Source organism: Embiotoca jacksoni, unplaced genomic scaffold (genome assembly GCF_022577435.1).
Source record: "Embiotoca jacksoni isolate LCO1_2020_lvr unplaced genomic scaffold, fEmbJac1.0.p SCAF_4, whole genome shotgun sequence".
Taxonomy (NCBI): Eukaryota; Metazoa; Chordata; class Actinopteri; family Embiotocidae; genus Embiotoca; species Embiotoca jacksoni.
In genome coordinates this window covers 8,877,262-8,898,873 of record NW_027185392.1, presented here as the reverse complement: position 1 = coordinate 8,898,873, position 21,612 = coordinate 8,877,262, and the positions used below count along the sequence as shown (strand labels likewise).

The window sequence follows — 21,612 nt, the reverse complement described above, 5'->3', positions numbered from 1 at the left end:
AACCAGTTACAGCCGGTTTCTTTGCTTCAGGCTGAAAATGAGAGAGATGAGAAATATGATCTGGGCTCAAACTCAAGATCCTCTTTTATCATTTATGTCTTGTCAAGCTGATAATTAGAAAGCCTTGCTTGTTTTAAATTTTCTTTAGCATTTCACACTTAGGCCATAATAAATTAGTCTGGCTTACATAGTTGTGTATCTATTTTAAGACAACTGTAACGCACTGATCTATCATAATTTGTGATTTTCATGGACAGGACTGTGCTCTCAACATGTACACATACAAAACAGTGACTATTTATGTTCAAAATAATCCACATACCTATCTTTTAAATCTATTTGCCTCAATTGAAACTCAGTCAAAAATTCTTATAAGCTACTCTAAAAGAGAACGTTTGTTCAGGCTTGCCATCCATATCCATATATATATTTCCTCTTTTCATTGCATTGTGTGTTATGTTTCAGTGTATCCACTCTAGTGGTCAAGTTGCGGAAGTTGCCTCCCCATATTTGTAGGCCTAAGACAATCTCTTTGCGCGATATTGCGCTATTTATGACTATTTAGCCCCTTTCAAACCTGTTTGAAAAACTGATGGCAGTTTAACATGCTCCTGCATGGATGAAAACTTGAGAACCTGAAAAACCCTAACCACAAGGAAAATTAAAATCCCAACTATCATCTTGTCATTTTATGCTTCTGTTATGAATTGTTATCAAGCAAGCAAAATTATTTCTGTGTTTAAATTTTGTTTTCAATTAGTGAGAATGTTTGTTAGGGGAGTAATTGTGAGAAGAGAAGGAATTATCCTCCCAAGTGATCACATTAGTCATTTGTTAAGACCCCAAGAGCAAACATAGGTTTTTAACATATTTTAATGATGCAGCTTGTGAAAGAACAGGAAAAACCCTCCTTCCTTCATATAATGTATTTCCAACTCGCCGATGTGCGTCATGTGCTAAATGTTTATACTCCCACTCTGTGTAAATATCTTGTCATGTCAGAATATAGCTGTACAGAAAATTAATGTAACGGACATCTATTTGTGAATTACAAAAAAAACGTACCTTATTAGTTTGCACATGATGTTGCTTCCTGCTGAGTGTCGATTTTGTATTAGGTTTAAGACCATCGGAGCAACAATCGCTATTGGCCACTAAATGTGCCAAAACTGCACCACCGCTGCAATAACGTGGGGAAAAAGCACTTGATACCAACGTTATCTCACTGAGCCACCCTAACTGGTTGCTGATTGGTCTGCCCTGTAGTGTGGCTGTGCAAACATTAATGGGAACAGGGTTTCCATACTATAATTACGGCAAAGAAAGGTGAATCCCTGTGCAATAGTGTGGCTACAGCCTTATAACAATTAGTCAGTAAACACTGATGTTATGGAACCTTACTGAACTTTGAAAAGGTTTACCTCTAACCCTACTGAAGTATGACAATACTATACTACATCTATTTTAGTCACTATAGTACCAGGCGGGTAGCCTGGTTCAAACCAAAACCCAACTTCACTCCGTGAATACATGGGCCTGGCTACCCTCCATAGTGAATCTTTTGCAGTTGTTCCATCGTGCTTAGGTTTGATCTCCGGTTTGTTTTAACCAATCAGCATGCGCCGAAACTGGCCAACACTCTGCCACCGCTGCAACTACCTACGGCGCTTTTCCTGAGTAAAGCATATTGTTTCAAGGAACGCCGACAGCTTGATGAGGGGCTGACCGTTCAACCTGCGCTGAACGTTAGGCCGATTTCTTTTTTTCCCCCGGTCAACGAAAGTTGAAAAATATTAGCACTGCGATAGTCACCGTCACCAGCCGTCCGATCGCAGCTAAGGAGGGGTTCGGACAAAAGCAGTTGACCTCTGACAATACTTGCTAATTGGTCCGCCCTTCAGAGTGGATGTGGAGCCACAGGTGGTGCAGCCAGGCTACCGGGCGGCCTGTTCAGTGAACATCACGTTTGGCGGCTTTCAGAAAGTAGCATCAGCTGTGTTTTTACCCAGATATGGCCTGGTTCCCGTCCAGGGACGTCCAGGATGGTAAAGATGATGCTATGGCTGACTTATTTGGAGTTGTGTGCTCTACCACCTTGCAGAACAATGTCGCAAAAGCTACCGTACTTTGTACAGAGATGCTGGTGTTGCCAGTGGTTACCGAAACAACTGAGGAAAATGTCACATTACTGTTGAGACAGGAGTTGCCGGTGTTGCTTTCTGGAGTCTGGAGCAAGTATCCATCCTTTGGCTCGTGGTTCTGCCCGAGACTCGAACAGTAGAAAACTAGGCAAAGTCGTTCTCCACCAATGGTTTCTTCAGCGTACGGTTTAAACAGCGAGTAAGCAAGTACCAATTGTAGAAAACAATTTAGATTTACCAATTTCATTGTTGTTGGTTGCTGACAACTCGGCACCTCCAACCTGACAGTTTGTGTTTTATTGCACTCATTCACTTGATACAGAAGAAAACATTATACGAAACATTATGGTGCCTGATTTAGGACCAGCACATCAACTTTGGACAACAGCATTTTGGGTTTGCCATCATCAGTTTTTCTTTTCATTAACGCTGGTTTCTGCTGCTGTGGATCACATGTTGTAACGCCATATTGGCATTTGTTGAGGGAGAAAGAATGGGTGCTTGTTTTGATGTACTTCATGTCCACAATGTAAGTGGGGCAGAATCATTGTCATTTAGAAATTAGATCGCATAGAGGTATGAATGGAGATGGCGATTTCACTACAATTAATCATGCAGCCCTGTTGAGAGGGTAGCCCTGCATCCGGTAATGTTTTCATCATGATTTTGCTTTTTGTTAAATGTGCATTAAAGTCTGGGCTTTTAGTCACTGCTAACACAGCTGGCTCCGCTGCATACTACCACTCCAGAAGAATGTAAGTAATACCTGCCTCCCTCTCCTCTATTGGTTGGGTATCGCAAACAATGTGAGCGGTATAAATTACTTTTGGTGTCGCAGTGAGCTGATGCTCTACTTGTTGTGGCCAATCCACATGTTGTCCCGGTCCAGTATCTCCAACCATACCGCATTTAATGTAATTTGGGTATTTACGGTATTGTAGAGACAAGTACCCATGATTTTGTACTTGAGTATTATTTCTCAGGTACACTTGTCAAGTGCACCTCTCACAACGCAGGCATGGACCGTCGTACCGTGCCCCGGTATGGTACAAAACATTTACACGTATTAACCATATTGGACTTTTGGCTCAATCGTACTTGCATACAATACTTCTTACCGTACGCAAGTACAGTGTAAAAGCACTACGCCGTACTACGACCAATAATCTGACTTTAAAAGATTACATTGAAATTTGTAGGGGCTCGCGCAGAAGTGGCCGGAGACACTTGACCACAAAGCAAAATATGTTTAAAAAAAGATCAGCATCTTGATCCGGATCTTTGTCACAGTTTAAGCACAGACAAAAAAAAAAGGCAACACATAGGAATTTGAAAGCTGATCTTAATTGTGTACTTCCAATAAAAGTGGAGGACATCCAGTACTGAGCTCTGGAGAACTCCCAATATCGCAGATAAATGGGAAAGTCATAGTAAACTCGCAGTTGTTAAGTGTGGAGTGAAACCTTTCGACTTCCAGTACTGGCTCTACTTGCTTTTTGTTACAATGTACATTCATTTTCTATTGGTGTCGCTGATCGTCGTTGCAACATCGTCAAAAAAACCCGACATAATCTTCAACACAACACGCGCACGTTACGTCGATCGAGGATATCGTCGGCAACCTTTTGTAGTTTGGCTGTCGAACAGTTGCAGTGTGCGCAGGACGTCCTCGGCCACGCATGCAATGATGCAGCGATGATTCTCTTTGACCGGTCAGTGGTCTTTAGTGTTTTATACACCACAGCTGAGGTGATGCCAAAAACAAAAAAGGTTCCAGGTACTATCCTTAACTTTGCCAAATGGAAAACCAAGAAAAGCGACCAAACCAGTACCGTGTGGTGAAACAGGCGCATAAAATAGCATTTGCCTCGTAGCTGCTTCCTTCGGTGCTGGTTGCGCAACAATGACGTCCATTAAATTAAGTACAGTACAACAAAACTGAAATACGACACGTGCACCATCACTTGTGGCCATCCTCAAAAAATGACAGTCCTCAATTTATGCAACTTTTTACTAAGAAATAGACTGTATGTACCGCTGACTTGGCACAAGGATTATCTGGAGTGTTTCAGTGACCAAAAAGCAAAGCAAGGCTGCAGACTGTGAAACATTGTTGGTGTCAGCGTGGATTCAGAAGTCGTAGAGCAAATGAGATTTATAGACGTCACCGTGAACGCGATTTTGGTTACCTTCGGTACTCTTCGGCGACGGCGGGGTTGAGCGCCACGACTTCTCCAGCAGGGTCACGAAGTCAATGCCAACTTCTGCCGTGACGTCCTGAGGCGGAAAAACGTTCAGTGCAAACAACCGCAACCGTGGCGCGATGGCACTCTGGACCGCCAACAAGACGGCGCGCTCGCCCACACCCTGTTGAAAAGGCACGAGGCGCTGACCTCCCAACAACACAATCGTCGCCCCTCGCTACCGCCGCTCGCCGGATTTGGCTCCCCGGGACTGCTTTCCGCTTCCCAAAGATTTCACGTGTGCTCTCCGCTGACGTTTCAGGTCCGTGGTGAAATCGCAAATACGACGCGCGTAACCGAGGCGCCGATTTTGACAGCAACAGGATCCGTCCGTGACCTTTCGGATTGCCTCTCGTGTGCTTTTGAGCTGGGTACGAAACATCTGGACTTTTATGGCCGCAGCTGAATGGCTTCGATAACCTACCGCCTGCTGTCGGAAAGTGCTTCGTCAATGGGTACTTAACGTTAGTACCGAGGCTACATCCACTTTGACGTGTTTTTCTTTTAAAATGCAAAACTTTTGCTTTATTGAGGCGGGCGTAAATCTCACGAGTAAGCCTTATTTCTTCGCTCTATTCAAACCAAATTTTGTCCACACACCTGTTCAAGCTAAATGCACTGCAGGAACTGGAGCCTTGTCTGTGAGTAGCTACTTAGCGTTTAGCATGCGAGGCGCTGAGGCAGCGTCGGTACAATTGCATGCGAGGCAATTTGGGGACATCTTTTAATTGTAGCTATAAAAAGTAACTTGGGTTACAAGCCACCACAACCCCTAAAAAACTGCATTACTTTCTCTTAAAAGGATTTTTATTAAATTGTTATTGAAAAGTATCATTCAGGAACCATCATAATCAAGATATCGGTATCTTTTTCTTTTCTTTATTTATTTTTTTTTAGCAATACCCAGCCCCAGGCTGCAGCCTAAAGTTGTCCATCATCAAATGATGTGATTCAAATGAAGATTTACTGTCTGGTTGGGGTTATATAAATTCTCCTTAGTTAAAAACAAAACGTGTTACCCCTCCCAGAACAAAATAAGTCCTCAAGAAAAAAAAGAACAAAAACAGCATGGAGAAAAAGCAACCGAGGTCACTTATTTTAATTAAATTGAGCATCAAGAGATAATCACAAGTGGGCAAGGACTGACATAGTCTTTGTAAAAAGGGCTTCTTCTAGTAGCAGCTGCAGCAGCAGCCATTTTGTGCTTTGACATGCACTGCAAGCAATTTATCAAAGGGAAAAGAGTGGGGGTGGGGAAAATGTTGAGTAGTTTAGCGGGTTGACTTATCCAAATTGTGAAGTGAGGAAATGTTAGCTGTGTGTGGCCATTTGTTTTTCCACAACAAAAACAGTATAAGTGTCCCTCACGGATACTTTTTTCATGCTTGGCATGTGTGTTTTAGGCAGAGGGGGGGGAAAGAAGCTTGTAACACCCGATTCATCCTTCTGTAAACCAAAAACATTTTATGACTTAATCTCCATTTAACAAACTTCGGAGGAATGCCGTGTTTAGATTGATGAGTTCTGCTTTCGAGACAGAAATACATTTTGATAGAATAGCTCAAGGAGAAGAAGCTGCTCTTTCAAGGCCACAGGGGGGGGGGTGACCAATTTAGGAGAACTACAATCCTCTAAGAAATGTGTTCCTGGTCAACGTAGGCTAATTAATTTGGAACTTGTAACTACAGAGCTGGACTCGTTCAGACAGCTTTGAATTTGTCATTTACTTCTACGGCTCCCTCCCTTGTGTTTGAGAACCCTCCCCCCCCCCTGTGCTGCAATGGTTCAGTCCATGCTTGGCTGTAAAACTCTGGTCGGGAACAGACTGCAGGTGTGGGGGAGGGGTGTTGCCTTTCTGTGTCAGGCTGTAGACTTAAGTTCAGACTGTGCTAGCTACTGCTAGATCATGGGATCTGACTTAAACTCAGGTTACCCTAGAGATGGTCTGTAGGTTGGCAGTTTGACCAGAAAAAGGGGTCAGCTGCATGCTGTTATCCAGAAGTGTTTTTATTACTATGTTATTCAGGAAACCTAGGTTAGTTTCATTTTGCACTGCGATGTTTTTTGTTTATTTTTGTAGTGTGCTGGTCAGTATTCATTGTCTTTTTCTGTATTGCCACGATCCCAGCGATCCCAGCCTCCCTCGGCTGCGCATGGCTAAAGAATAATCTCCATGTGCTTGCTGGATTCACATGGATCCTCCTGGTTTTGCCCACCCCCTCCCTATTTTTCTTCCCTTTTTTCCTTCTACTCTGCTCTCCATGGTCTCCACTTTATAAATGGAAAAGGAAAAAACTAATCACGCGTACAATGTTTGGGCAACTGCAGGCTAAGAAGCAATGTTTTTAGACTTGCTGAACAGTTTAATTATTTTTTTGAGAATAACTTGACTTTGAGATTTCTTGGCATGTTCTTGTTTTTCACCTTTGCATTCGGCCTATTAGTTTTCACCAAATCTAACAGTGGTGTAAAATGTCCCAAACAGATTCTCTCATTTAGTTGCTAATAATGATGGATATTTGCTTTATCCTGTAGTTTCCTTAGTTTTTTTTTAATTTTTTTTATTTGAACTAAATTGTTTTATTATCATGTAGACAATCATATTTGGGGCTCTTCAGCTAGTTTAACATTGAAAGGGAAAATACCCACCTGACTGGATGGAAAACGGCACACAGACAGATGTACATAAAGGAATGTCACAAGAAAGATCAATAATCAGCTGCTGCTTAGAATAACTCAAAGTCTGGGCTCCCACCTTGTTTTCTGCCCGACAGACAGCAGCAAAGGTAAAACAGTCTGATCATGTGGGAAAGCATGACAAAAGAACGAGGCAGGTGGTGGTAGACGTTACCTGATGGGACTGTGTTCAGTTTATTGCAGTCAATGAGTGAGCTCCTGTAAGAGGCGCAGACTGACTCCACTGTCACACAATTTACGACACTCGCCGGGATATCGAGAACATGTAATCACAGATAAAGTCCTTTATTTCTTAAGGATTCTCTGGCAAATACCAGATTACATCTACTTGAACAAATGTCTCCTCTTAAGAAATGTCTCGAACCCTACTGCAACAATTAATGATTGTGATACCGGTTAGATATGATGGCTTATTATTTATCTGTTTGATATCAGTCAGTCAAGCTGCTGCGCGCGGGTTTCCATCTGAGTGTTTCACACCTTTCACACCTCTGGGCAATTTAGATTTGTCTAGTCTACTCGACTTGCATGTCCTTGCATTGTGATTGTAGACTGGAGCTGCAACAGGAAGTGCAAAAAAAGAGAAAGAACATGCAAATTGCAGCGAGAAAGCCCGTGTGATTAAATCTAGATGCTGATTACATATTTTCATACTTTACATTGCCTACCAAATAAACCTTTCCTGATGAGTTTATTCGTACAATCACATCCTGTAAGGGTTTTTTTTTTTTAGGGGTGGGGGGGGGGGGGCGTAAAAATCAGTCTGCAAAATCAGACCGATCATGATGTTCAACATGCTCGAGAAACAACATGTATAATTAGGTCAGGGTGCAAAAGAAGTAAGTCAGTTTAATAATAACTGGGATTCAATGTGATTTTCACAGTTTAAACCGCGAGCAAATCGGGTGTCTGCTGCAACATGAAACTCTCACTACACAACATTACTTACCTGCTTTAGGCAATCGTACGAATTTAGCTTCTGTTTTATTTTGCTAAATATTCCACCAGGAGCATTCATCAGAAATCAAACATCTCGGCGAGAGTGATACACCTAGGGATTATTTTCAATGGTGTTGATGGTGCCCAGATATGTTGTGCTACATGTAGTTGCTGTCAGGGCTCAGTTGTGTCTGAAGCAGACCAGGTGGCCATTTTGAGTTTCAGTGAATCCAGATGCAGGCAGTGTGTGTGGGGGAAGGGAGGACTGCGCACTGTGCGCAGTAATGTTGGTATGCAGCCTCTGCTGACATCTTTTTTCTTCTTTTTTTTCTCCCACTCAGTATTTAGCCTCCACAGAAAAAAAAAATGTCTTCGATAACTCTTGATTTTATTCGGTATTTGATTGATCAGAAATTAAGATCACCCCGTGTCCTTTGTGTCTGACAGTTGGAGACAGCTCGGTGGCAGGTTCACTGTTTAAAGCACTTACGGCGCTCTTGAGTGGCAAAAGGTATATTTTTTTTATTAGCCAGTTATTTAGACTTAAGTTTCATAAAATATTTAGTGTGACAGCTCTGAACACGTGAGGTTAAAGGTAAATTGGTTTTGTGAACTTATCAGTCATAGCTTCGTGTGTTGAACAGTGAACACAGGACATGTGGACTTCAGCAGACTGAACCAGGATTTAGAGATGATCACTATGATATGCAGACATAATGTTATTTGAGCTCATTTAATGTGCTGTTCCCTCAAGATCCTCATATGCACATGGAGATTACTGCAGATACTCTCTACTTGTCTTTCTTTTTTTTTTTTTTTTAGTGGGCGGAGTTTGTTACATGATCTGCCTGTGCCTTTGCTCAGCTTGCTGTTCCCAGCAACGCTGGTGGCCATTTTGTGTTTCTGCAGTGACAGAGAAGGAGGGCTGGACAACAATTGCACCGCAGGGTTTTGTTTACTCTCACACAGGTTTTTTTGTTGTTGTTGTTGTTGTTGAAGACAGGTGAAGGTTATACATGAAAGTAAAAAAAAAAAACAAATAATTTCTAGTGCACTACTTCTTCAACAGTTTACTGTCTCTCTCTGTTTTAAGTCTAAACTTATTAAATCAGGAAATTACTTTCAATACTTTTGACAAAAATTCACCGGTCCAAACCTGGATACGGGAAGTAATAATGCACTAAGTGTATTTTTTTTTTTTTCAGTTTGTATATTTTAGGTGGGTGTTCTTTGTTCCTCTTGAGTAAAGGAACCCCCCCCCCCGTGTTAGAATGGTACGGTCCTGTTAAGCTGCAGCCCTCCCTTGCTGTGGGAGAGGCTGGGCACATAGAGGCAAGCTGTGCTCTAGTTTTTTTTATTTTTTTTATTTTTTTTTTTGCTGTGTGCAGCTAGCATGGGAATGTGTGGCTAAAAAGGCGCCATTGCTTGTTTATTACCATAAAGGTCACGTGGGAAAAAAAAAATAAAAAAATTCTCAAGTCTTTTTGCTGATATTATCTTTTGACCTCCGATTGTAGTTCATCACAGGAAGTGCTTACATTCATATATGTTATTTTGGCTTTCTCAACTGGGTTTCAGGAAGCTCATCGGAAAAAAAAAAAATCTTAGCTACAAATAAAGCGCAGCGATAGAGTTTCACATTTTGTGTGAAGCCAGAGAAAATAAGCCATTAAGCAAATGTGTAAGTAAACTTTTTACGTGTTCCATTACTTTAATATTTTATCCTTTTTTTTTAATTATTATTATTTCTTCTTCTCTCTTTTGTGTTTAACGCCCTACCCCCACTCCCTCCCCACAACAGAATGGTTCAGTCCATGTTTGAGCAAGAGACACTGTTCCAGAGTGAGACTGTGTGTGTGTGTGTGTGTGTGTGTGTTTCTGTGAGAGAGACAGAGAAAGACACAGGGAGGGGTAGGTGGGTGGTGGTGGTGGTGGGTGGTGCAGCCGGCTCGAGGTTGAGGTGGTGTGGGTGTGCAATCTAGCACTGGCTGCGTGATGCTAGCTAAGCTCTGACTAACGTGCATGTTGCACTCCTTTGGCTATTGTTAAGTGACTTTGTTTGTTTTATGGGCTGTTGTTTTTTTTCCTTGACAACACATATAATGAGAAAAAATTTTTTACATACTAGTTTGTCAGTGTTACCTCCAGATGAGCCTTTAAGTTACTGTAAAAAAAAAAGAAGGAAAGAAAGATCTTGGTTTGTAGTTAGATGGAACAGTCCAGGCTCCTCCCCTTTACCTTTGACCTTGTTCCTGGTTTTTTCTAACCATGTGGTCCTTTTGATAAGCGTAACTCAACTCTATTTATAAGCTATTTATCTAACCTCAGGTGGATGGCCTGAGTTTCTCGAGTCCTCCTTTTTAAAGGTGATTTTTTTTTTTTTTTTTTTTTTCTTTTCAAAAACACGTTTCTCATCCTGGTTTAGTTAAACAGAGTTCTCTTCACTTGTCGTCTTCATTTGATTTTCAGTCACAGTTGACTTTTTACTGTTAATGTCAACATTAAACATTACTGCTTTATGTGTGAGTGTCATACCCTTCAAGCATAAATAAATATATGGCCTGATAATTCACACAAAAATCATTTGCAGCAGCAATATGGCCTCTTTGTGATTATTTCTTTAATTCTTCAGTTCACCTTAAAGCCCGGCCTTAATGAGATCCTATTACATCCCGATTTTTGGCCATGTTTGGAGGGACAGCAGTAGGCCGAGTTTAACGTGGTGTTCAGCTCAACAACGGGACTTGCTCAGTTTACTGCACACAGTACCTCGGGGAGATCATATCATGTGTGTGCAGTTCAGATACAGTCTGTCAGAAAATTCATTAGACACACCAGAAAAGGCAATATACTTTTCATTTAAATGGTTTATTTAAAATTCTTAATTGCTTGGAAATAATGGATTTGAAATACAGATTCTTTAACTCAGTAACCGGTGAATCCTCAACATAATACCGAACTACAATAAAGGTCAAGTCCTGCACGCTAGCAGCATTCTTATGGTGTTGTCCTTGACCTTTTTTTTTTATTGTAAAAGTTTCTTTTCTTTGCCTGTGATGTTTTAGAAAAAGAAAGATCCCCCTGCTCTTTGTCAGAATGGTTTGGTCCGTGCTGGCTGTAGATTTCCATCCTGGACTAGTTTGTGCTAGAGTTGGGGGATAGGGGTTGCTAAGCAACAGCCTGTGCAGTGTACTTCCCCACTGTCTGTGCGCTGCTAGCTAGGGCTGGTTTTGAAAATCATCACGCTGCACTTAAAAAAAAAAAAAAAAAAAAAAAAAAAAAATCTGTAGACACAAGATTTGATGTACCTATATGGTACCTGCTAATATATCATGCACTTTGTGTCAGTAGAAAGGGGGGAGGGGAAAAAAATGACTGCATTTTTAGCACATCATGTTAATTAACACGGCACTCTTCTGTGTCAGGAGCACTGAACTGGCTTTTCTGTTTAAAAGGTTTAATTGATACACATTATAGATGCTCTTTGGCTACACACCCTTTACATAATATGCCCCTGCAAGCAACAAGATGGACTAGTCCTAACTCAGCCCCTCCTCCTTTCTTTTTATGTCCTGGTGCTGGCCTCTCAGTCCTTCCTTCCTCCCACAATCAACAAATACGGGGAAGGCCTCAGTCCCACACATCCTGCTAAAGGTTGACATTTCTTTGTTTTTAAAGAATGTTTAACATTTCTCTCTGTCATTTTGAATCAAACTCATCACAGCTTCACACTCTTCTCAAGGCCAGCTTATGACAATAGTTAAAGAAGGTAGAGGTTTTGGCTCATTAAGGTTGGCATTTTGTGTAAATAGCAAGCTCTAATTTCAGTCATTTTTCTAATATGATGGACTTTGCTGTAAACTTGCACTAACTAGCTGATCAACAATGTCAGTAGGAATGTCTTGAAACCTGCAACAGTGCCTGATGCTACGAGTATGCATGCTTTTTTGTTTTTTTTTGTTCCTGGAGACGCTCATTTTTGGGCTCAGTAACTGACGTCACATACTGTACACGTGTGTGTAAGTTGCACCGTCGGCACATTTTAGGTGGTTGATTTGTCAGAAATATCCCAACGTGTAAAGCGTCGCCGTTGCTTACCGTCACGAAGGTGGTCATTTATTTTTCATGCAACTTTTTACTGCACTGTTCGGCTGCGTACGAAACAGACAGCATTCAGTCATGTGGGAGTAAAACGGTGACCATTATGTTTTAATATAGTCCGGTCGTGGTCAGGTCATATGGTGATGTGTAAATCACAGCCATAGTGATGAGTGTGCTGTTGAGACAATAGGTAGGATTTTGGCATCTTCTTATAAATGCAATCAAAATGTTGATTTTTTTTTTTTTTTTTTTTTTTTTTTTAATGTGGTTTTCAAGCAACAAGAACAAGTTACCGTTGTATTGCACCCGCAGAAAATGGGCCTACTCGCTCCAATAGCCGATGCACACGGTCAGCGCAGATGCTTCAGTTGTACTTGCTGGTTAGGTTAGGTTAGGTTAGGTTAGGTTAGGTTAGGTTAGGTTAGGTTAGGTAGTTACTTTATTAATCCCCGAGGGGAAATTTTTTCGCTACAGCAGCATACAGGAAGCAATAAGATAATAATAGAATAATAGAAAAGCTGGTTGCTAATTATTTGTTCATACCGACGTGCTGGTGTTTTAATACGGCCCAGTGAGTCGCGGCATCTCGATGGTGCAGTCAACAAGGATGTGAAATGAACCGATGTCCAAATATCAGATACTGATCCAGAAAACCGCTTTCGTTTGTACCAGTACCATCATAGCACGTTAGCTCGGGGCATACCTGCCAATAACTGGTACCTTATTGGAAATGTATATCAATAGGGCTGGGTGGAAAACGTTGATACGTTTATGGCTTTGTTGCTGTCTGGTATCCAAAAAAATATTTTTTTCTTTTCGTGGCAAATTTTGATCTGGGGTCTACATCCACACCAAAATGTGGTTCTTTTGAAACCCATAACCTTTGCTACATTTACGTTTAGGATTAAATCTCGTTCGCATCGGTAAGCGCAGCATTTCTTATACATAGACTCGACGTGGGCCGCCCGCCCGAGTAGATAAAGTTACCCGCGTTTAACTTTGCTCCATCTAATAACTAGTCTCCTGGTGTTACAACAGTGAATTATGAAGAAAACGTGTCAAACAACAAGCAGCTATTTTGCATCTTGGGAGAAAGTAAATTTGTTCAAACCCAGAGCAAAAAGTCGCACATTGTCTTTGTGGCTTTCTTTTGGTGCCTCCAGCACAACATGACACATGTGAAGGAATTCCTTTTTTTATGTGATGTCAGCAATTTCTCAAAGCTTGGCTTAGAAAACATTACAGCATTATAGAGTAGTGCCTCCCTTCTGTGCACTCATATCCCAGCCTGTCAAACTTTTGATTCCAGTTAAATCCCGTGGGTGAAACATTTAGCAGGAGGTTCATGATTTTTGTAAGGTCAAAGAGGAACAATGGATATCCACCACTGTTATCAGAATTCAGTGTCTCCGGAAACCAGCACCACTCGCAGGAAACAATACGTGGTGTAAATTTAGACTCGGCTGCTTTCACCTCAGAGACATCAGACCTTCCCGAGGGTTTAAGCACAAGTTTGAATGCCTCTACCGGATTTCTGCTGTTTAAATAAACAGTAAAAACTACGTGGTTATTGATGGCCTAGCTTGAAGTGGACATTAACATCTCCACGCCCAGACAATGCATGTTCATCAGACACATAATGACTGTTTTCTGCTTTTCTCCCAAGTCTGGAACAGCAGACTTACGCATTGACATAGCTGCACTTAACTCTAAAAAAATAATATTTAGATTGAGTTGTCATTAATAGTCAGTGCACATATAGCACACTGTCTATAAACCTACAAAACTGTGACTTAAACCACAATCTGATTTATTTGTCAAATGTATTTAAGAACTGAGACTAAGTGTGGCTTGCATTATATATATAATATATATATATATATATATATATATTTTTTTTTTTTTTTTTTTTTTTTTTTTTTACATTGTCATCTTGCTGAGGCTTCAGGCACAAAAAAAAAAAAAATTGTTTTTACTGAGCAGGATGGTGCTGCAACCTGATACATCTGACAAGAGAAATCTTCAGCTAGCTACTGAGATCTCAGCCTGGCAGCAAACAGCAGAGCTGACGGCCATTTTGAGGTTCTGCACTAAATCCAGGCGCAGTGAATGAGGCCGAAGGATGGGGGAGGGGATGTTATGTCCTGCGCAGTGTGCAATACCATTGGAATGTGAACTGTAGCAGTGATCGTGCTCGCAACTTACACCACCGCTCCACATGTTGGTTTATGCATGCTGACCCTTTTTTTTTTTTTTTTTTTTTTTTTTTTCTTTTTTTTTTGTAATGATGCTTTTTAGCTAACATTTTTAAGCAGTTTAGACAGGAGATGTCTTCTTACTTCTTTTTACAACAAGTACTTTATGGTGATTTCAGGAAGCGTGCTTTGCTGATGTGAGCACAGGGTAGGAATGGCTTTACACTGTGGAGCCTGCGCCAGCATCTCAGGGTGCTGCTCAGCTTTTACACTCTAAAGAATACGCTCAGTCCAGATCAGTCTTTGTGTTTTCCCCTCATACGTGTGGCAGCCTGCTATGTTGCAAAATATACGCTGCTAAAATAAACACGGTTGGGAGATTGAGGCTTGTTGCCTGCTGCAGTCAAAACAGATCAGCAATGCAGTAACAGGGAAGCTAACCAACTTCACAGTGTGTACCGGAAGCAGATTATTGCTCTCACCAGATTGGGTTTTTAAAGGTTACTTAAATATTAACTGGCTATGATGTGCTGTGCTCCGCGCTGAAACCAACAGACAGAATTACCGACAGTTTCTGCAACGTTTCCCAAGATGCGGGTTAATAACTTGATTTGTATGAAAGCCTCGCTCCTGCAGTTTGACGCCACTCTGTCTATTGTTCTGCCACTTTCCCCTTTTGAATCTTGTTCTTCTTCATTTGAGTGTGTGCCGTGTCACGTCTGTAATTGGGTTCACTTAGCTGACTGATTTGCCAGCAAATATTTCATCAGTCACCTGCTATATTTTGTCATTATATTGAATTATTTGAGCTTTGAGCCTTTGTCTTAATTCTAATGCTGAATGAAAAAGGGCATTAACAGTCTTATCAAGTCACAAATATTACACCCCAAAAAAAACTCAAATAAAGGCATTCTCACTTCTTTGCAAAAAAGAAAAAGCGAGTTAGTCAGTAATGATAAATCATTTAACATTGCAGAAACAGAGATATGTCTAGAATTTTTTTTCACTTTTAATTGAACAATATCACCGAAGTAACATTGAGATGTATCACTTGGTTAGCTGGTTTAAAAGCTTTGGGAGTCATAGCCAGTATGTAGTATTGTTTTGCGTCTCAATAGTCCTGCTGTGTACTGTGACGTCAATAAAAAAAAAAAAAGTGGATGTACTTAACGATACTGTCCCGCAGTCAACACAATTACACTTCCACTTTGATGATAATTAGAGTGACCCCACAAATGAATATGTCCTTCTGAAGCCAAAGGCCCAGTTGCAGCTCAAGGGATGGAGATGGACTGCTCAGCTCAGTGGAGCTAAATTTAGGGTTTTACTTTCTGTATTGGAAGCAATAATAAATTAAAAAAAAGCGTCTCTTTCCCCCCCCCCCTCAGGTTGTCGAGGAATCCTGTAGTAAATCCATGACCAGGAAGCTTTCGGCTTAAAGGTGAGTTACACTTAATTTGTATATGCACTGCTTGTTACTTTATAGCATAACCCATTTCTGTTTTGCTAGTGAATGTGAAATGAGAATTTTACATCAGATAAACAGTCTCTTGCAACATACCTGCATTTTAAAAAATGTAATGTAATACGTGCATTTTTAAAAATGTAATATAATGCGTTTCTAATTTAGTTTGACTCTAAAAATAAGTCTTAATCATGACAAGTATGTCAGCATCTAAAATGAGTACACATGAAATGATTACTTATCAAATGTAACTACTAGCCTCAACACAACATTGTGTGGAAAAATTAAAACTATACATGATAAGTCCTTCATATTTTGGATAACCTCTTATACTGCTGCCAGCACAGCCTCAATTTGCCCGTTGTGATTGGCTGAGAATCGATCCAATAGAAAAGTGGGGGGATGGGAGGAAGGTTGGTTTGCTGCTGTTGTTAGCTCAATGTCATTTCTTCTCCCTTGGATCGTGGCTTAGGTAAATATGTAATCCATAGGTTAAATTAGAAAATTCAAACACAAGGAATTTGTCAGCAGTTTTCTCAAGCTCTTTTCTGACCAACATGAAAATGGGTTTCTGGCTCACTGAGCTGCTTCTTGACTTTTTTTCCACTGTAGAAACGATTCAGCAGTTTGTAATCAGTAATCAGGATCTGCCTGATTTGGCCTGAATACGGAGACAAATTTCTAATAATGAAACAGGCTGTCTGGAAACCGATCAGTGTGATATGCAGACATCTGTGAAAGAAGAACCTTCGAGAAAAGAACAAACAAGACCACCAAAGAGCTCTACAGTGACCTCAAGTGTTCAGTCTGGAGCTGTGCAGCCATTACTTAACTGTGCAGTGCGTAAAGATCAGGATCAGGGCAGGCTCATAAGCCGAAGACACTGTGCTGTTTACTTTTGCAGCTCGAGATCTTTTCGAGACTCCTTTAGGCGCCTTGATTACCTCTGATCTCTCCTTGTCATTCAACAGGCAGCAATGGAAGTTCTTGTGACAGAGGAGAAGAAGAAGATATTCCGCGCTCGGAAAACGATGAAAATCAGTGACAGGCAGCAACTGGAGAGCCTTCACAGCACGTTGTTGACAGCGGCCCCGGGACTGTCCAACCCATCTCCGCCACCCGTAATGAACGGCACGCATAAGGAGGATGGGCAAAAAGCGGGCGAGAAGGAGCAAAACAACGTGTCGGACTCAAACTCGCCCCGCGCCGCGTCGCCGGCCTCCGGGACGTCTCTGAGCTCTCCCGCGCCTTTTCTGTCGCTAAACCTGTCGCCTTCCCCTGCCTCATCGCAAAGTCCAAAAGCGCAGGAAGAAACCGCTTCTCCTTCATCGCCATTCCACTCTCTGAACTTTGAGCTGAAAAAGATAGAGGAGGACGATAAGAAGGGCGGTTCGCCGTCCTCGTCCAATGAACCCGGTACACCAGCGTCGACAGAATGTAAGGGACAACCGTCAAAAGACACCGAGGCGAAACCAGCGGATGGAGACAAAGAGGTAAGTGCTTAGACATGCGTTTTGTACTCATTCTGCAAAGTTGTAAGAGTTGCTGGACTTGTTCAGCGTCGCCGTCGGACTGATTGTTCAACAAAAAAAAAAAAAGCATTTCGTTAATCACCTATTTGTACTCTTCTTCAGGAGAAACAGACTACAGCGGAGGACCCAGCTGCGGATTTGGCAAAGGATCTCGTTAAAGGTTCGGTTTCGTGTTCGCCTGTGCCACCTCCAGAATCTGACTGCAAAGAACCGATAGATGTAGATAGTGACACTGCGAAGGCTGCGGACCCTGAGGCTGGCACATCCAAAATAAGAGACGAAGAGCCTTCTTTGCCCAAACTCACCACCCCCGATTCTTCCTCCTCTTCTTGTCCCTCTTCATCTCATCCAGCTTCGTCTTCTTGCGCGGCTAAAAAACAAAACAAGGAAATGAAAAAGGACGACGCAAGAGAAGAGGACGACAAAGTGAACGCGAAGAAAGGACCGATGAGAGAGGAGAAGATGGAAGTAGACTCGGTGAAAGTCGAGGCCCGAAAGGAAAAAACGGAAGTCGGACAAGCCGCGAAGCCGTCTCGGCCGTCATCCACCCCACCCGCCAACACAGGTATGAGATGGCGCCCAATGCGTCAAGATTGCTAAGATAGAGTTGCTTCATATTGGTGAAGCAACAGAAATTCAAAAGAAACAACAAAAGACATTTTCAGCTGTAACATAATACGGCTGCGGTACTCGAACGATTTTGTATTGCAAATTGCACAATTTGCGAGATATGAATAAAAAAATTTTTTTTTAAAAATGCGGTCAAAAGCGATGCGATGCTAACCACGTATTGCTTTGAACTAGGGATGTCGAGATATATATATAAAAAAAAAAAAATTTGAAGTCGGCACCAACACCTCTGAATTTCCATGATTCTCCACACAGAAGTTGATACCAAAAATAATAAATGAATCAAATTACTGCATTTCACTAAAACCCTGCTGCTGACATACACGAACGCCTTCTGACAGACTTGAGCGCCTGCTGACATTAAGAGCGCCGCTCATCTCAAGTGATTCGCTGTGATAGCGTTAGCCTAAACAAGCTTTGTGAATGTTGTGGGTGGAGCACGGCTTCAACAGCTGCAGTTGTTGAAAATGTACAAACAATAACGGTAACGTTTCAGGTTGGGAATATTTGGACAGCATGTTAAGATAAAGTCAACCGAAACGTTTTTGGTTTTTTTCCCCCCAACTCGTCTCTGATCATGTGACTTCAACACTAAAAGCCATTTCTAGCACTTAAAAGATTTCTACAGCGACCGTCGGTACTTTTCGTACCTTAGGAAAAAAAAACGAGCATCGTCCGCTTTTCTGAGTTTTAGCGTCGACCTCGTATCGGTTGTCACGACATTCAGAGCTTTGATCCTTCAAAAGGGTCGAGTTCTGGAAAGTACCTCAGTAATACTTGTTTTTCCATATCGGGGGGGGGGGGGGGAACCCCACTTTTTCTGATCTTGAGACGGAGTACTGTGAAAAATATGACCGCAAACAAACCCGCTTTACGTTGACGCGTCACTGTTTGTGAGCACCTGTTGTGGCTGTCGTTTTTGACAAGAGTGCGTCCGCTGGACTTGTTCTCACCAGAGGCGACACGCTGTTATGCGGTCTGGTTTTGTTAAATCGCGCCAAAGCATTCTTAGCTGACTACAGACACTTGACTGCAGTCGTGAGCGCGCAGTCAAACAAACAAACTCCTCTAAAGCCGGCGCTGACCGGGACTTAACCTGCAACACAGTAGTGCCGGAGGCACGCTATGTGTCAAACATTTCCACCAATAAATGGCACATACTGGGGAGAAGTCCGTGTTTCTCAAAGTGTTCTCTGTTTCTCAAGCTGTGCAAGAGGAGAAGAGCTCGGCCTCAGGACTGAAACGCACTTTATCCGAGGGTTACGAAAAAGATGGACAAACTGTGCAGAGAGATGGGAAAAGGCCCAAAGTGGAGCGTGAGGAGCTGGAGGCTCAACTGGAAGTAAAAATCACTGCAAAAGCTGGCAGTCACCATAAACTTGAAAAGGTTTGTATTCAACTATCCACTTTCACTTCGACTACAGTTTTTCTGAAGTCTGAACCAACTGAACTCTGCTTGGATACTAAAAAACATCTTCAGTAATTTCCTAACTTTTTTTTTTTTTTTTTTTTTCTTTTTTTTTTATTCCTTTACCTGATAATCTTCCTCAGATTGTGCAACAGCTAGTGGACGATCGGCTGAGGATTTTGGAGCTGACAGTTTTTGATAAAAATTTCCAAGAGCTGAAGGACAGAGTAGACAAGATCGACTGTGCCACTAAACACCAAACCGCCATTAACACACTCCAAGTATGTACTTGGTAACATTGTAGTGTGCAGTACATTTTTCTATTAAAACATGCAAAAATGATGAGGTGCTCTCCCCACATTCAGCAAGGCCTTAAGCTAAAGTCCACCTCCCATTTTTTTTTAGGCCAAGATAGCCCGACTTGCAAAAAAGTTTGGTGAGGCCAATCAGGCATCAGAGAACAAAAGGAAACAGGAGGTAAGACGTGTTTTTCTTTTGTTATTTGCTCAAGTCTTTTCACCTACTATGTTGCTACAGCATCTTAAAAGCCGGCCGTGTGATTTCGCAGGCGCTCGCTGCCGTTACCGCCGCCGCTGCCGCTGCCGCCAAGACTGCGACTGTTACAAACAACCCGCAAGCTCAGCGGTAAGTCTCCGTACTCGTAACAATTTTTCATCGAGATCCTTGTCACCCAAACTGTACTATATATGTAAACGTGTTAATTTACCAGTGAGGTTCCCATGGTTTTTCTTTTTTTTTTTTTTTTTTTAGAAGTGATTTGTATCACTTGATTGCAAGCTCACGTGTCTTGTCAGACCGTATTATCATTTTTGCCAAAATCTTTTGAGCTTTCAAAATTCACAACATCAGTGTATTTAAACATGTGATCTTTGAATCATACAGCAGTCTGTGCACGATGATATTTTGTGTGAATATAATTTGGCTTTTGTATGAACGTGACAATACCGGACTGAAGCCAGTACTACACAACGAAGCGTTCACAGCATTAATAGTTGACATTGTCCCAGGTTGCTAACTGTAATCCCAAGAGACTGAATTTAAAACAAAGGACAGACTAAAGAATCTTTACATCTTCCAAATCCATTCTCGTTTGGGAAACAAGATTCCAGGTCCCTTGTTCGGTTTGTCAGCATCAACTCTCTTAAACCTTTAATTTCGTTCCCATTATTCGAACACATGCCCCAGTCTGTGTTTTGCACCTGCAAAGCAACCCCGCCTGGGTCCAGGTCCTGAGTCTTGTGACGTTCTACAATGTGAAGCCTGAGCGTTTCTTCAGGCAGTGCAGTGTGTAGTTAAAACTGCACCTCTCCTCCCAACAGCGTGCTCCGTCGGCAGACAGTAGGGCCGCAGCCTGAGGTACCCAGAGAGGGGGTGTCGCCCTCTGCTGGTAAGACTCCTGCACTGTCTGTCAAGAAGGAGAAGGATGAAGAGCAAATGGAGGAGGAAGAGGAGACGGATACGTCACGCCATATCGCCATGGCAAAAAAGCTGGCAGAATACAGCGAAGGCAAATGCCGAGCAGACATTAAACTCCGCTCTATTTCCTCCCACTTGGAGAATGTGCTGTTCCACAACTGCAAGAGAAGCTCGGGGAATCCCAGGCCCGACCGCTACGCATCGTACATTTTCCGCTACTTGGTCCCGTACGACGTCTACTGCGACTGGGTCGCGAAGGTCAACTATGTTGGATTATTAGGGAAGGATGCGCTGCCCATGAACTTAAGGAGGGCGATGAGGATGTACATCGAGCGTCGCTTCCCCGTACTGTCTTGTGAAAGATGGAGAGAGATTCGCGACGTCATTAACGAAATACTGCGAGTGAAGAGACGACCGGAATTTTTTCGAGAATACGATGAGCGAACTGCCGTGTCATTTTGACACTCTCGTGTCACAGGAACAGAAGCATACTGGGACAATTGTCATAATGCCTGATAGAAAATATAAAAACATTTGGTCTAAACATCACTCTCCAATCACTTAGATCCCTGTCACTGTTCATGAAAACTAATATCATTTTGTAAAGGATATTAATCCCTGGGGACTTCAACACAAAAAGTTGGCTGAAAACATTGAACTCTAAATACTGACAAACGCTTTAATGAAAACTCGGACATGCAATTTAATTATTATAAGTTGGAATCTTCAAAGATGACTGTATGAAATGGAATAAAATGAAATGTCAGCACATTACCGCATTCAGTCGTCATCCTGTCATGGACATAAACAGCTTCAAGTGTCAA

General features: G+C 41.9%; 1 protein-coding gene across 4 annotated transcripts in view; it reads left to right on the top strand.

Annotated features, from left to right (window-relative positions):
* atf7ip (activating transcription factor 7 interacting protein) overlaps positions 1-21,612 on the top strand; it is a 28,246-nt gene that overhangs the window by 3,144 nt on the left and 3,490 nt on the right. For 3 of the 4 annotated variants that reach the window (XM_069167117.1, XM_069167118.1, XM_069167119.1), the window contains exons 2-8: positions 15,705-15,757; positions 16,753-17,274; positions 17,416-17,878; positions 19,149-19,330; positions 19,495-19,632; positions 19,757-19,828; positions 19,920-19,996. In XM_069167117.1, the coding sequence (XP_069023218.1) occupies positions 16,759-17,274; positions 17,416-17,878; positions 19,149-19,330; positions 19,495-19,632; positions 19,757-19,828; positions 19,920-19,996 (1,448 nt within the window). In that variant the 5' untranslated portion in view covers positions 15,705-15,757; positions 16,753-16,758. The remainder of the gene's footprint in view (positions 1-15,704; positions 15,758-16,752; positions 17,275-17,415; positions 17,879-19,148; positions 19,331-19,494; positions 19,633-19,756; positions 19,829-19,919; positions 19,997-21,612) is intronic. The other variant, XM_069167121.1, reaches the window with a different exon arrangement.